Source organism: Poecilia reticulata, linkage group LG8 (genome assembly GCF_000633615.1).
Source record: "Poecilia reticulata strain Guanapo linkage group LG8, Guppy_female_1.0+MT, whole genome shotgun sequence".
Lineage (NCBI taxonomy): Eukaryota > Metazoa > Chordata > Actinopteri > Cyprinodontiformes > Poeciliidae > Poecilia > Poecilia reticulata.
In genome coordinates this window covers 13,404,460-13,420,316 of record NC_024338.1, presented here as the reverse complement: position 1 = coordinate 13,420,316, position 15,857 = coordinate 13,404,460, and the positions used below count along the sequence as shown (strand labels likewise).

The 15,857-nt window shown below is 40.9% G+C and overlaps 3 protein-coding genes across 5 annotated transcripts; 2 read left to right on the top strand and 1 right to left on the bottom strand.

Moving 5' to 3' along the window:
• The first annotated feature begins 245 nt into the window (after positions 1 to 245).
• Positions 246 to 9,453, top strand: epn3a (epsin 3a). 3 transcript variants are annotated; one of them, XM_008416121.2, is made up of 11 exons: positions 246 to 565; positions 1,827 to 2,504; positions 5,093 to 5,220; positions 5,844 to 5,921; positions 6,406 to 6,498; positions 6,841 to 6,924; positions 7,154 to 7,283; positions 7,819 to 7,959; positions 8,040 to 8,135; positions 8,216 to 8,452; positions 8,595 to 9,453. In XM_008416121.2, the coding sequence occupies exons 2-11, from the start codon at positions 1,976 to 1,978 to the stop codon at positions 8,888 to 8,890; spliced, it is 1,812 nt and encodes a 603-aa protein (XP_008414343.1). In that variant the 5' UTR covers positions 246 to 565; positions 1,827 to 1,975; the 3' UTR covers positions 8,891 to 9,453. The 3 variants fall into 3 exon arrangements, with proteins under 3 accessions (XP_008414343.1, XP_008414345.1, XP_008414344.1); XM_008416122.2 differs by having other exon boundaries at positions 247 to 565; positions 7,822 to 7,959; XM_008416123.2 differs by lacking the exon at positions 5,844 to 5,921.
• Positions 9,454 to 9,676: 223 nt separating this feature from the next.
• On the bottom strand, positions 9,677 to 12,962 carry arl16 (ADP-ribosylation factor-like 16). Its single transcript, XM_008416118.2, has 5 exons — positions 12,804 to 12,962; positions 12,470 to 12,525; positions 11,699 to 11,815; positions 11,464 to 11,579; positions 9,677 to 11,333 (listed from the first exon to the last, which is right to left on the bottom strand). The coding sequence occupies exons 1-5, from the start codon at positions 12,877 to 12,879 to the stop codon at positions 11,168 to 11,170; spliced, it is 531 nt and encodes a 176-aa protein (XP_008414340.1). The 5' UTR covers positions 12,880 to 12,962; the 3' UTR covers positions 9,677 to 11,167.
• A 99-nt stretch (positions 12,963 to 13,061) lies between these two features.
• fn3krp (fructosamine 3 kinase related protein) lies at positions 13,062 to 15,689 on the top strand. The gene is made up of 6 exons (XM_008416125.1): positions 13,062 to 13,375; positions 13,635 to 13,786; positions 14,194 to 14,285; positions 14,428 to 14,510; positions 14,584 to 14,706; positions 14,796 to 15,689. Exons 1-6 carry the CDS (start codon positions 13,235 to 13,237, stop codon positions 15,132 to 15,134), a joined length of 930 nt encoding a protein of 309 aa, XP_008414347.1. The 5' UTR covers positions 13,062 to 13,234; the 3' UTR covers positions 15,135 to 15,689.
• The last annotated feature ends 168 nt before the right edge of the window (positions 15,690 to 15,857 follow it).

The following is a 15,857-nucleotide window of genomic DNA, read 5'->3' as shown; positions in this document are numbered from 1 at the left end:
TTTTTTTTTTTACACTTCATATGTCAATGAATGTATTTGGATCTAATTCAGCTGAGCTAGGGGGTTCCATCTGGCCAAAACTTTTTAGTTTTCAACCAGTTTAGCCTTGTTTGGGATTCCTCAGCATGAACACCTGCTCCATTCAGACCAGATACTTCTCCTGCCGGTCACTAAAGGGTTAAGACTGACTCTGCATGCACCGAGCACTCCTCCCTCCCTCCCCTCCCTCTCTCTCTTTCTCGTCCCCTCCCTACCCTGGTCTCCATCCATTTTTTTTTCACTTTGCGTGTGTGTGTATGTGTGTGTGAGTGTGTGTCTCTTCTGTAGCCCCCCAAAAGCCTGGATTTGAGAAATGCACGCGCAAGTTTAGTTTGAAAACAAACCGTCGCGCTCAGTTTGAGATTATTTCCGAGTGTRCGGGATTTTCCTCTGCGCTTTTAAACACCCATACTAGTTGTTCCCTATCCGAGAGGCAGCTACGGGATATGTCGAGAGGCGGGGACCTCTCTCTTTCCACCTAAATCCTCCCTAAGTTGGGACCCTGCTGACGCGATATGACATGAAGGTAAGAAGGGGGAGATGGGAGGAATTAGCCAAGTCTTCACGGGTGATTTTGTTTGCTAAGGCTCCGTCGATGTTTTAACTTTTAAACTCGGAAACATAGCTGAGTCACCGTCACATACTTTCACCTACGTGATCGTCCCACTTGACGCAACAATGGCACCAATCAGCCGTCCTGGTTTAGGACAGAAAGGACAAATAAGTCAAGATTTACTGCCCGGTTTAAATGTCTCTTCACGTTCGCTCCGAGAGCTCATTGGTCTGATTTGGGAGTGATTTCATTTGGCTACTGAGCGAGAAAACCCATGGCTTCAAGCGAGAATTCTGAGTACTTCATGGTTTTGGAGGAAACTTTTTCAAAAAACTGTTTATTTCTCATAGAGCCATTGGTTTCACTCTTGTTTTAAAATGTGAAGGTCTGAATCAAGTTGCCAGCTCTGTCACAAATACTTTTAATTTATACAGAAGCACTCAGATTAGATGTAAAATTAGGCCTGAAGGAGAGTTTACCTGCCTCTTTAGCTGYTTAATTTTACTACGAAGACTGCATGTTTTTACTAGATATATTTAAACACAATTTGTCAACCTTATTTGCTTTGAGGMGCAGCATCTCCACAGGACAGACTCGTTTTGAGCCGGATTTAAGGCATGTTGTCTGTCGCAGTWTGGTGACTTGCGTTTTAGGATTCAACATGAAGCCACYGTTTCACTCTTTCTACAATATAATCTTACTCACTGTYTTATTGTACCTTCAATGTCATGGAAGATTTCACCAAAATGACTCTACCAGAACAAGCTGTTCGTTCCATCTGTTTATAAAAGCTGATAAATTTACACAAAATAGTCACCGTTAAAGAGAAAGTGACTAATTCTGCTCCTTTGAGGTTTTCAAAAACTTTTAACAAAGTCTTTGAAACTTCAGAAGCTGGAAACATATCTGCTGCTCTCTGATGTAATCAACCCAGAACAACAGGGAAGGTCAGTTTCTCTCCTTTCTGATAACACTCAGAGGTAAAACACAGGTTATTAAATCAGCACATTATGTGGTTGTCTCTGCAAGGAGGTTATTATTGGAGTTKAAATGGAAAGGAGAGTGTGTGGTTAACGTTGTAGGAAACACTGAACTCTTTCAATCGCGATTTAAAAGTGACACTTTAGCTGCTTTTAGCTGATAATGACAAAAATGAGTAACAATTGTGTGATTAGCATGGTATCAATGTAAAGGATCAAATTATCGCTGTGTTTTTTTTTTTTCCCCCCTGCAGGACCACAGTTGTGGACGCCACTAAAGTTGCCAGGTTGTGTCGACATTCCTGCAGTTGTCTGCTGAACTGAGCATTCACCTCGCCCAAGGCAGTGGGCTTGTCCTGCTGTTTGTTCTCCCCTTTGCCACACGTGAGACACTGCAGCCATCATGCAGAGTTCATCGCTTCGCCGGCAGATGAAAAACATGGTCAACAACTACACGGAGGCCGAGATCAAGGTCCGAGAGGCCACCTCCAACGACCCATGGGGACCCTCTTCCACCCTCATGGGTGAAATTGCAGACTTGACCTACAACGTGGTGGCCTTCACCGAAGTCATGGGAATGATTCTGAAGAGGCTGAACGATCACGGCAAAAACTGGCGCCACGTTTACAAAGCGCTCACGCTACTAGACTACCTGGTCAAAGCGGGCTCTGAGCGTGTGGTCAAATCGTGCCGGGACAACATWTACACCATTCAGACGCTTAAAGACTTCCAGTACATAGACCGAGACGGACATGACCAGGGCATYCACGTCCGAGAGAAGGCCAAGCAACTGGTGGCTTTGTTGAAGGATGACGGGAAGCTGAAGAGCGAGAGGAGCCAGGCACAGAAGACTAAGTCACGGGTGGGGAGAGGCAGCGCTGGACGCCACGGCGGGGACGACTTAAACAGATGCAGATCACCATCGTATAACTGTGAGTTGCCCCGATTTTTACAAAGCACGTGAATATTTACCTCAAGATGTCTTATCAGTTGGTAAAAACTGTCCCGAATGACACCTGAACGGCATGCGACCCGTCATTGTTAAGGAATGCACACATGACGAGTCATAACATCATCAGATAGATACTGTGATTGGGCTGTTTATTTTTAACACTACGTATGGATTTCTGCCGACTTCTTACTTGTGAATCTTTACCGACATCCGATTGATTCCACTCTGATACYATCTTCTCAGGACRTGTTGATGAAGCACTTGGTCTTCTTGCTGTGGTAAAATGTCAGTCAGACTCGCCCATCACAGCTGGACGTCTGCATTCCTTTCATTCTCCTTAACCGTCATGTCAGCTAAACTGGATTTACAAAAGAAAGGGGCCCAGCTGGTGTCCGTCAGATATGAAACCTCAACTGTGATGACAGTACTGCCGTAATCCTAGTTGGTGGCGTACAGTGCCTAGCGAAAGTGTTCATTCTCACTGAACGCAAACTTTTAATTTCTGTCAATATGTAAAGTGGGGTGAATATTAAGCTTTTTTTTTTTTTTTTTTAAATAAAATGTTAAAAAAATGAAAAAGTCACCCTGACTCGACACTTTAGGTAGAGACACTTTGGTTTGTGTCTCTACCAGCTTTGCTCATCAAGAACCTGAATTGCTTAATTATAACTATTGAATGGAGAGCATATGCGAATATTAATTCTTACCACAGATTCATAACTGTATCTGTCCCTGAACTTTTAAGAGACAGTAAGGCTATGCTCTGAAGTATCATACTGTAGCTCTGGCTCTAAGTTAAGAATTATTACCCTGCTRGAAGGTGACCTTTGCCCCAGTCTCAAGTCTCCCTGCAGCCGCKAACAGGGTTTTTTTTCCCAGGATTTGACTTGCATTTAGCGCCACCCTCCTTCCAGTCGAGTCTGATAAAATGCTTCTTTCCCTGCTGAAGAAGGATCTCCATCACCTTGTTTCTCCTGGTATGCGTAGGGGAGAGTTGCAGAGTTAGCTGTATGTAGGTCAGAAAGTTCAGTTTTCATCTCATCCAACTAGAACACCTTCCACATTTTTGCTGTGTCCACTGCAAACTGGACTTTGATTTTTGATTTTTTTTTTTTCCTTGCCACTCCTCCATAAAGGGCAGATTTGGTGAAGTTCATAATTAGTAGTTGCCCGCCGGATAGATTCTCTATTTAGGTGACTTCTAATTAAGGCAGCTTATTGCACTGGATTTTATTTAGCGATATCAGAGTAGACGGGGAACAGTGGGATAAACACTGAATCAGAGTCAGATTTGGCTGTAAAAACAATGATGAATCAACATCAAACATAATCGACTATTTCAGTGTGTTTTTAGTGACAGTAATCAATATCTAAGCCAAGTGACCTCTCAATGTTGATTTAATTGCCGTTTGGTTTTATAGACAAACAAAATCTCACTACAAACACTTTTTACTTCAGATTTTTTCCTTGTACTGAACAGTTTCCCTTTGCTTGATCTGCAGAAAGCTTTGATGTCACTGATTTATCAGCGACTGCAAACAACTCAAACCACATGATGTGAAAACCACAACCCCCTTGTAAACATGTTTTTCTGTGGTATATAATTATACTTTAGAGCTCATGTTGTCTATATGGTTTTTATAAAGGTTGTTGCAGCAGATCTTTGTTTTCATAAAACACCACTTTCCTCTGGTGATTTCCTCAGCTTGTTTGATGAAATGAACAAAGATGTGTCCTCAGATTGTATCTCAATGTTTACTAATCAATTTTCCTTTTGTCCAGGGAGTCTTCGATATTCCTCGCCTGTACTTATCTGGGCTTTAAGCTTTGGGTTTTGATGCTACAGGATTGGTTTGTTTCATCCTGTCAATACCAGTTAGCATTGATTTTTTTTCCCCCTCCCCAGATAGAAATCCATTCACAATTGTTTTCTACATCTGGGTAATCCTAGGAGGGTGGAGGGGGAGCTGGTGCCGATCTCCAGCGGTCAAAATGCTGACGGATGATGTAAGGGTTAGGATGATAGCGGATATTCATTTTCAGCAAGTAATTCAGATCAGATTGAGCAGCAGTAATCTGGCAATGATTGGCTTCMGAGATCTCAGTTTGCCAGCATTCGGCCTACGTCCTTATTTTAGCCCAGTGACCTACAGCCTGGCACCCGGGCTGGTACAGTGCCAAACTTTCCTCAGTGAGTTYCCCAAATCTACACATGCGTYCTGAGACCCTCTCAGAGGTTTCGGGGTAACAAGGTGGGCCCGAMTCCAAATCCGATGCATCCATTTCTCTCCCCCCAACCAGCAACCTCACTCTCCACACAGCAGCGCCATTGTTTTCRGCCCAGGCAGAACTGGGCAGRCTGTGGCGAGCCATGCCAGCTAAGGCCCTAAACAAGAGCCAACGGAAAATTAACATGCAACAACAGTTCTGGCTCTTTCCTGACCTTAAAAATCACCCTGTGTGGTTTTGTTTCCCTTTTTTTTTTTTCGTCGGTAAATCTTTCTGCCTCCCAAACACGTGTTCCCAAATCTTTGATAAAACTCGACTCTGCTCTGTCTGTCCTTCTAGCCTCCCTTGCAGCCTCCCCTTCATCTCGATTTGACCCAGACCTCGAACAAGCCATTCCAGCGTCTACTGGAGAAGAGGAGCTGCAGCTGCAGCTGGCTCTGGCTATGAGCCGAGAAGAAAGTGAAAAGGTACCTCTAACGGACATAACACACACACACCCGCGCGCGCATACACAAGCAGAATACAAAACTCCTGCCTTTCCAGCACACATGTCGGACAGAGAGAGATTTCTTAGCTGCACTAGCTGCCTTCTAAAATTGCTTCACCCTCGTAAAACATTAAACAGCTCCTGCTCCCTCACTTCTCCCGCCTGTCGTCCGCGCCACCATTTCCTAGAGATGAAAATGACGCAATTGTACGCTTATCAGTGATGGGACTTTGACCAATCAGTGTGAGTGATGCCGAAGAATGAGTAATCTGAGAGTGAGCGAGCGAGGAGCCAAACAGGAAATGTGCATCGATCCACTCCTGAGGACCCACATTCCGCATTAGTCTGCATAGCAAGGGCAGCGTTTGAGACGTTTATATGCTAGTTTATGCTAAAAAGGTTTAGGCCAAGTCAAACAAGGTGAGCTCTATAATAATGAGAAATTTATTAACGCATATTTCCTTTTTGTGTTTTAAAAACAAAAACAAAAAAAACAAAACTTATTGCATTGTTTAAATGATTTYCCCATGAACTCAGTGATAAAATGCTTGGAATGTCTCCTTTTGATCAGTCTTCCTCCTAATCATTCCTACTCGACTCTAGCCACCTCCCACAGTGGGAATTGATGAGCAGACTCAGCTCCAGATCGCAATGAAACTCAGCAAAGAGGAAGCGCAGAAGGTAAAAGTAAACCTGGACCAGGGATGAGCCTGCCTTTGTCTTGCAGCACTTCACCTGTTGCTCTGCAACAACCAGCTCCATGCACTCTCCCCCACTTCTCTTCCCCTATAGATCTGACTCATAATATCCATCATTCCGTCACTTTTTAAACTAGACGAGGTCATCTTTCTCCAAAGATTAACCACCCGAYTCATAATATCCATCGTTTCGTCACTTTTTAAACTGGACAAGGTCATCTTTTCTCCAAAGAATAACCAYCTCTAACCTCATCCTTCTTTACAAACTAACCACTAGATTTCTGCTTTGTAATTCCACTTGGTTGAGGTCAAYGCATCAGATACTCTGGCCTGGTGCTGAAAGGATTGAACCCTTCACCTTTATTTGAATGTTTACTCAGTAAAATTGCATGCAGTCAATAAAGAGGATGTCCAAGCTTTGTTTTTGCTCCGATCGTAATTTAAATCATGCTTACTTCCTCCAACAGCCAGTGAAGCGTGCCCCTCCTCCCGCTGTGGAAATGGACGAGGATGCCCAGCTCCAGTTAGCCTTGAGCCTGAGCAAGGAGGAACACCAGCAGGTAGTCATCRCTGTTTAACTTTTGGTCAACTTTTAACTTCCTGTTTAACCCTTTAGGTTWTCAAATGATATGTTTTCGGCTGCATTTCAACAGATCATTTGTCTATTTTTATTCGGCTTTTATGTGTCTATGCTAACACACTGCAACACAATGGATCTGCATTGTGACAGTGATGCGCYGCACTCTCTGCACTATTTAACCAGAGAGCGCTCCACTTTGTGCCAACTGTGTGCACCGGCCGCCCCCGGGACCGCGCAGAGTCATAAATATAGGATAATGTGACAATATGTGCATTTTGCCCAAAGCCGTCCTGCTGAAAGGCATCCATGTGTCTGTTTTTAGGAGCAGCGCACTCGCCGAGGAGATGATTCTGATCTCCAGAAAGCCTTGGAGGAGAGCAAACGTGAAATGGAGGGAAAAGGCGGGGTATGAATAGTTTTGACATTTTGTTGCCTTATAGAAAGTAGAGGGTGATAATTTTAGATGCATACAGACTCTTTACTAAAAGAAAGTTATTTATTAGACTAAAACCTAAAGTTGTATTATGCCATTGATTAAAAATKTACAAACATGTAAAATAACCTACAAAAAGTGTTCTAAAACAATAGAAATAATAGGTTTATCACATGTTTATTTTTCTTATTTGTGTCTTCAGACGGCCTTCATGGACCTGGTTGATATTTTTGCGGCACCTAAAGATGCACCGCCTAGTGACATCCGCTGGGATAACACGTCACACCAGGCAGCAGCTGGGGCCARGGCCACAGACCCCTGGGACTCTCTAGGTGAGCCTTGAGTACATTTAACAATCTATTCTGCATCAAAGAAYGGCCAAAACATTGACTTATTAGATGTTATTAGACTGCAGAGACACACCTTAAGGAGTTGCAGCTGTGATTGAAATCAGAAGTGGCTATAGGAAGTACTGATGGAAGRGAATAGTTGTCAAGTAATGTAGTAATCGATTAATTGTTAACTGGATACAAACTCAAAAAAAGGCTATTTGATGAAGAACAACCTACTCAGAGCAGTAACTAGGCCAAAACTGTACAATAGAACTATGTTCCACTTTGTGTTGATTTATAAAAAGAAAATAAAAAATCCACATATCTATTTATGTTTGTAAACATAACAAAGTGAGAAAGGTTTGAAGGGTATGAATATTTTTGCAATTGTGTCAAAATATTCTTGCRCAATCAGTGTTTTTCTTACACAGATATACCTTTGTAGGTGCATTGTGTAGTCAGACTSTTTGTTGATGGTAATTTTTTCCCTCCATTTTGCTGAYGAAAACATGTTTTACTGCCGTTTCCTCAAAARAAGACAAGACTCCAAGAGCTGATTCCCCCTGGATGGCGCCACCTTCCCAAAGCCCCCCACCACCGTGGGAACCTCCAGCGTACCCCTGGGATGCGCTCCAAGACAACATCTCCAACCCCAAAGCCCAAGATTGGACTTCTGGTAAGTGTGGGTYKTCARACACACTCGTACATCTCAAAAAAAGTTAAGTAAAAACGTCACAAGTTGTGGCTTATCCGCAGCGTCCTCTGGAGTTGATCCGTTCTTAGCTCCGTCTGACAAAACAGCCGCTAAAGGAGCATTCATGCAACCCCCATTTCGAAGTGGAAGCCCTTCAGGTAAAGTTTGTCTTTCACTCAGTCTGTACCGGGTTTTGTGTGTCCCACATTCTTACGTTGCCGCTTATCTCTCCTGCTAGATGGGGATCTGTTTGACGAAGCAATGGATGGCGGCCGTGCTAGTATTAACGGTCAAGATGAGGACAGTTCTGACCTCTTCAACATGTCTGGTCTTAGAGACAGCCTTGCCAACACTAAGCCTCGTACATGCAGGACACCGGAGTCATTCCTCGGTCCGTCGGCTGCTTCCTTGGTAGACCTTGATGTGCTCATTCCAACAAATCCTWCTGCTAAGACCACAAACCCATTTTTAGCAGGTATTTTGGCACTACAAATGTTTGCACAGCTACAGCTGAAAGCAGATAGTAGTACACACCCTGTACATTTTTACTTGCMGTTTGGCATTCAACCAGACCAAAAGAATTAGTAAACTAATGACTTCTTTTTGTTTTGGCTCAGGTCTTGGTGCTCCTTCAGCTGCCAATCCATTCCAAGCCGAGCAGCCAAAGGTCAGCCTGAATGAAATGACCTCTAGCTTCACCTCTCCGGTTCYCCAGAGCACCTCTCTGCCATACAGTGCCTCACTGCCCCTGCCCACAAGCCACCAGGGTGCCGCCATACCTTCGTCRCTCACCCACCCCACTCCGCCTGGTCTGGAGCTGCCAGTGAAGCTCCCTGAGCCTTTGTTGCCCTTCTCCTCGGCCAGCAATGAGGAATCACAAGCTTCACAAATCAACATAAACCCATTCTTATAASRACCCTCCAAACTGGGCTAGGAAAAAGGAGGAATGCTCTTGGAATAAYGCTMGTTTTGCAAACCAAACCGCAGCCCTAAAGATTTGTCTGAAAAGCGTATTATTAATGGTTTTTATATCGTTGTATACAACAGTAATGCTTATATTGTTGCAAGCTAGTTCTGCTCCTCCACCACAACCAATGAAAGCTGTTGTACTGTTTTTAATGGGTAACAATTTCAAACAAAACAGAAGCACACTTTGATATTACTTTGTTGTCCACRAGCTTTGTGGTTTGCGCTGAGCCTCAGATCTCTTGCAACAGGCAACACCTGCTGCCCAGTGCCTGAAACGCWCCCGCATCAACTCATTTACCCRATGAACCTTCTCTGGACCAGAACTGATCGGTTTATTAAATGTATATAAATAAATATATATATAATTTGAAAATAATTGTGGGATTAAACTACCTATTGTGTTTTGAATTTCCAATATGCAAGATGGCATCAGGAATGTAAAATCATTTGCTTGTTAAAACACCAACTAATGAAATACAGCAGCAAATCTGCAACCATTTATTTTCATTCAGAATGATTTACTCTTTATTTTTCCTCATCTCCTCTGTTATCAGAAGTACATTTAAACAGAAAATAATCACCCTAAGTAAAAAAACAAAACAAAAAACCAGTTTGAGTCTTTGTTTTGCTTTTACATGCAAGTGGGTGAAATCCCGATAAAACTTAAAGGAACATCTAAATCTCATGTAAATYTCTCAATATTAGAAAAAATAAATACAAATGTACAGAATTGGTAGCATCAGTTTAATTAAATCGAGAGACCAATGAAGAAAAAAAGTATAGATATTGTCAAAAAATACATTTACATTTATGCTGTACCCCAATACTGACAATGGTATATAAACAAGTTGCCACATAAATGGCTGCATCTTACTAAATTTTAATATCATTGAAAAAAAAAATGCTATAAATTCGAATATAAAAGAAGCTTGTATAGATTCGTTATACTCATTAGTCATTTCCACTGTTTACTTACAGCTAAAGAAAACCTATAGAAAAATAACTTTAAATACAGGAATGTAATATATATTGACTGGATAGCTGATTCAGCATCTGTGCAGCAGACGGTGGCACTCCACCGTGAGTGAACATAACAAATGGTCATTTCTGAAAAAAGTAGGAAAACTTAATGGARGGAAAAGATTCACTGACCAAGTCCTGACCATGAGCAGTTTGTTTTATTTGTTATATTATTTTGGTTTTGTGCTAGCTCCAAGATAGATTTAACAGACGACTAATCCACGGCCAGGTTTTTAAACGGTCCACTTTTCCCCCCTCAGTAATCCATTCTTTTTGTGCTTTATGTGCGATTCAAGTCATTGTTCTGCTGAAAGAACTTAGATTTATGCCAGAAACTAATTTTAGTGACGAATCTTCCCTCTGCACTTTTATCAACACCTAACAAATTATCCATTTCATCCATAGGCGTACCTTTATCTAGCTCTGTATTTTTTTTATAGTGGCCTTCATTTTCTGGCCTATAAATAAACATGAAGAGTTGTACTTTGCTTTCCTCTACACAGCACATCATCTCAGAGCGACTGCGACCTACTTCTGACTGTTTCTGCAAACATTTGTACTTCTTTTTGTGTCTTTCTCTGCATAATGGTTTCCTCGCTCGTTAGTCGGGATGTTTTATAACAATATTCTAATTATATGCAAAATGTGATAACATTAATTTTATGCAATCTGTAATTGCACAATAAGCTTTTAATCATTTGTAATTGGAACCGCTAGAACCAGTAGTAAACTGTCTTTGCGTATAGTACTTTTATTGATAAGTCACACTCCTTGTTCTCCCTCATTCATAAACCGTTAAAACTTAAGAGAGTTTAAGTCAAACTCACATCCATATTTGGATCCATTAAATTTAGTTTTAGCTTAGATTACCTCTCATCAGGCAAGAATGAACTAGTTGGAGCGACTTGTATAAAAGAAAATTGGTAGATGTAACCTAAATGATGATACTGAGCCAACATCACAATGATTATTTCATAGAATCATGTCCTTTTTCCAGCAAATAATAGGACACATTTCCCTCTTGAATTTCACATCTTACAAGGTTCGCAGCCCGTTATCCTTTTCTTTGACCAGCATTAAATGTGGCATCAAATCACCTGAAATCAGGGTTGTTGCTGTAGACTGAGAATCTTGATGTAAAGTCTCTAGAAGGTTTCTCCGAGCTCTCAGAGGAACATCTCAGTAAAATCTCAAACACACGTCACTTGACTGTGACAGACTCCAGCCAGCCCAGCACCTCTTGCAAACCCTGTCCAGAGCGGGCACTGGCCTCCAGCGTTGTGATAGGCTGAGGAGCCGATGCGATGATGTCATCCATTCTGAACAGTGACTTTATCTCTGTGAGGCTCATGATGCAAGGCATGTCCCTGGAAAAGATTGGAACGAAACATCAGCAAATACAACATAACTCTACCCCAAGACACAAGGCTGGGAAATTGGATCTTGAACWGACTTCATGTGACAACTTGCACATCTGGACTGATGTGGATGTTATACCTCTTGTTGAAGAGAATAAGCACAGAGGCACTGCGCAGMGGCTCAGCAGAGAGCACAGACAGCAACTGGATACAGGAGGAGGATATCTGGACAGTGTTGGCTGAATCCACCATGAACTATATGAAAAAAGAAATAAAGATTCTAACTAAGAAAACAGTCATTTTTTCTTACATCAGTCATTTTTTCTTACATCGTCAGCATAGTAAATAATGCAACATGTATACAAGGCCCATACAATAACAGAGAAGCAGTCCTGGAAGTAACTGGGCCATATAGGCCCCATGCAGCCTCCAATTTCCCTCACTGTCACCTTCTTCTTTTTCAAGGTCAGRTCTGTTAGGTTGGTTCCTACCTGCAGAAGAACAAATAGTGTGTTGACATTGTAGTGATAATGTGCAGTCAGAGCTGACCCAAGAGTTTATGTATGGCAACCAAAACAGAAACGGATCACAGAACCTTACAGCTGTCATTTCTTATTTCTTTCTGCATATCATTTAAAATTGAATATTTGGATACAAAATTGCAGACAAAATTATTATCCCCTCCCATGAACATGTCATTGTTTTGAAATTACTCACTCAGTGCAATTAAAATAATTCTAAACACAGCTTTTTAAAAACATACTAGGTTTATTTTGGATGCKTAGGAACATTTTCCCGTAAGACATACTGCTGACAGTTTTTGGTTGTCTTTCATTCACACATTTTTCTTCCACCTTGACAAGAACCTTCCAAGTTCTACACACATTAAAACCCTCATTCACTGTAGATGGAGTGTTCTTTGGAGTTTTAAGCCTTTTCATCCCTTCTCCAAACATAAACAATATCTTTTTTACTGGCCAAATACCATCAGTGTTTTGCAGAAACACTAGAAGAGATATAAATATACTTATTGTAACCTGTTAGTATGGGGTCCCATTATCAGCTGCTATAAATTCGATTATTATTTGAGCCCGTTAAGAATGCAGCAGGGCATGTTCATATATAATATAAAACAATACGCTTACTGTGGGAAGAGTCGATGGAGGCGAACCCATTTCGCACGAACCATGTAAACTGATCAGTTCATAAACCTGTAAGGAAACATAACCAAAAAGGAGCAACTGCTCTGGCTTAAATTTACCTGTAAAGACAAAGATTCTATAATGTTAGAAATGTCCAGGTGGTATATTCAGAGTTATTTCTCAAGCTATAAAACATACTCAATAACTTAACAAGTTCTGTCTGTCAACAGACGTTTAAAACCCATTTTGCAGCAGGCTAAATGCAATAGCCACATTCGCTATTAGCCTGTTGTAAATCCCGCTTCAGCTTAAACATTCACACAAACATAAAGGATATTTTGTAGGCGTTTAAGTAACAAAGTCTTTCCAACACCAGTTGCCCCAAGAAGTAAACACACTTCTTCGCTGGTCATTTTGCGTTTTTCTGCATGGAGGTAGTAAGTCAAGACCGTRATATCATGTTTTCATAGTCGCCTCATTCGGCAACCATAGTGACGCTCACGTGATTATAGTACTTAACCGTAATAGGTCGAAATAGAAATCAATCATCTCATGGCGCCCTCTGATTGGTCCTAACATAATCCGTAAAAAAAATAATACGGAAACAAAACAATTCTCTCCACGATTCTCTCATGCTCTAAAGAGTGCCCGTTGATTTAGACGACGGAAGCTGTCAGAGAGACGGACTCTGGTCTCCTGACCTGCTGCATTGGCATTTTTTTTGTTGCAGTTTTGTGATTTTACAAGGACAAGCTGTAGAAGAACATCATGGAAGCTAAATTAAAGAAAGAGCTGGGGACAAATATGCTGAAGTCAACTGGACACGCAGGCGGGGGATGCATCAGTGAGGGCCATAGTTACGACACTGATCACGGCAGAGTGTTTGTGAAGATCAATCACAAAAGCGGGGTATTTAGTTTTTGTTTTTAATCATTCTGATTAACAAATTGTTGTTTAATTTGGGTTTTAATCTCTAGTTTGCAATCTGTGCTAAATTCAGGCTAGTGGRAAAAAAAAGTGTTCCAAWTCTGAATGCATTTGTACTGTGCTGTGCAGTTACTTTTCGAATGATAATAATGCACACCTCGAACCTGTAAAATACATCAAACTTGTCGAATGACACTGATCAGCGACTACGTTTGCTTTTTTTTTCTTCTTCTTTTTACAGGCCAAGTTGATGTTTGATGGAGAGATGTCGAGCCTGGAAACAATTTTAAAGACAGAAACWGTCAAAGTTCCGAAACCACTGAAGGTGATTGAGCTTGACACAAAGGGCTGCGTATTTGTGATGGAGCATCTGGACATGAGAAGTCTTAACAAGTGAGAGCTCCTTACTTCTATTTGCAGTGCTTTGTAGTAGAAGGAGGCATTAAAACATTTAGTCAGGTTACAACTTTAAACTTCAATGTTATTTTTGGTATTTATGTTTTTCATAGATTAATATAATGTATGATTGTGGTGTGAAATTTTTTTAAATTATTTTTCCCTTTTTTTTTTACAAACAGAAATGTGTTGTGAATTTGTATTGAGCCATCTGGGTCAATGCTTTGTAGAGCTACCGTTACTTTGCTATTTGTGCCTCATGCTCTTGTCTTTACTTTTCTTTAGACTTAATTATGCACTACTTTATGTTGTTCTATCCTACAATTGGACAGTAAAATAGATTACTGTCCGTGGGGAGTAACTTTATGTTCCTAAAAGTAATCTGTGTCAAATCCACTGAGCAGGTACTCTAAACAGCTGGGAGAGCAGCTGGCGGATCTGCACCTTCACAACAAAAGACAGTTGGAAAAACTAAATAAAAAGCAGCAAACAGTGGGTAATTTACTTCAACTTTATTCCAGTACATGCAAACACCAGGCAACACTGCATTCAYAAGGACATTTTCAATTCCGCAAATGTCCATGTTTTTTTTTTTTTTTTAATTACACGTAGTTTTTTTAATATGTCTCCCTTTTCAGGTAAAGGAGCTGGACACACTGAGGTGGATCCTGTTGAGAAATTTGGCTTTGATGTAAATACTTGCTGTGGATATATAGCACAGGTAAAAACGCATGTCTGCTTAAAGTATTGGTAAACAATGGAGTCAGAGTCTTTGTTTTCCTTCATGTCTTTAGAAAAATGAGTGGCAGAGCGACTGGGTGCAGTTTTACACCCAGCAGAGGCTGGAGTACCAACTGAACATGGTGGAGGAATCGCATGGAGATCGGGAGGCCCGAGAGCTGTGGGCAAAACTGCAGGTGCACTGACTATTAGAACATTCCCTTAAATCCTTATAACACCCTATGATACCTGCTAATATAAAGCATAAGTTATCCCTTCATGACAGCTGAAGATCCCTGAGTTTTTCACCARTGTGGAGGTCGTCCCTGCCCTCCTCCATGGAGACTTATGGGGGGGCAACGTGGCAGAATGTGCAGATGGCCCAGTTATCTTTGACCCAGCTTCTTTCTWTGGCCATTCAGAGTTTGAGCTGGCTATTAGTGGGATGTTTGGTGGCTTCAACAACTCTTTCTACTCTGCTTACCACGATAAGATTCCTCAAACGCCAGGGTTTGCACAAAGAAACCAGCTCTACCAACTCTTCCATTACCTGAATCACTGGAATCACTTTGGAGGTGGCTACAGAGGCTCTTCGATAAGGATTATGAAGAATTTGCTCAAATAAAAACTCTCACAGTTCCAATAAAAAAAAAAACCAAGCTTTAAAGTCTTATCATAAGCCAGGTAATATCTAGATTTTTTAAGATAAAAAAAAACATGGCAAAGAGTGAAATTTACTAAACATTCTAAAACGTCTAACTGCATGTTGGAATTTCTTAGATGTTGTATTGAAAATGGAGAAAAATAAACATTTGCATAGTTAAAACAAATATGTTGCAATACTCTGTTGTATTATACACTATGTGTGATTCCATGATTTATAACTGTAGCTAAATAAATGACGTGTAGGTTTCTTTAAGGTCATTAAACTTGGTTTGCCAGAAGAACTAACGCAAAGTATTAATCTGCTCGGGTGAAGATATGAGAGGTGCGTTTCCTCTCATATCTATTATTTTATTACATGCAGTTGTCCCAGAGTAAATTACATTCAAGAATTGCAATTCCTGGTATTTTAAAAGATTTGACATATGCAGTCTTAATAGTCTTCATGATCCTGATATACATTGGTTGTCAGACTGTTTGCTATTAAACCAATAATAAATTATGCAATGATTCCAAGCATTTGTCTGAACTAAGTTTTCTTTATTATTGTTTCACTKATCATGTTAAAATCAAAATAAAATGTCTTTATCACCATAAAGAAGCCAGGAATGAGTACGTGCTTTTGTGGGTTAATAAAATTCTTTAACATTCTTCTTGGCATTGTGTCAGAAATACATGTAGTAGC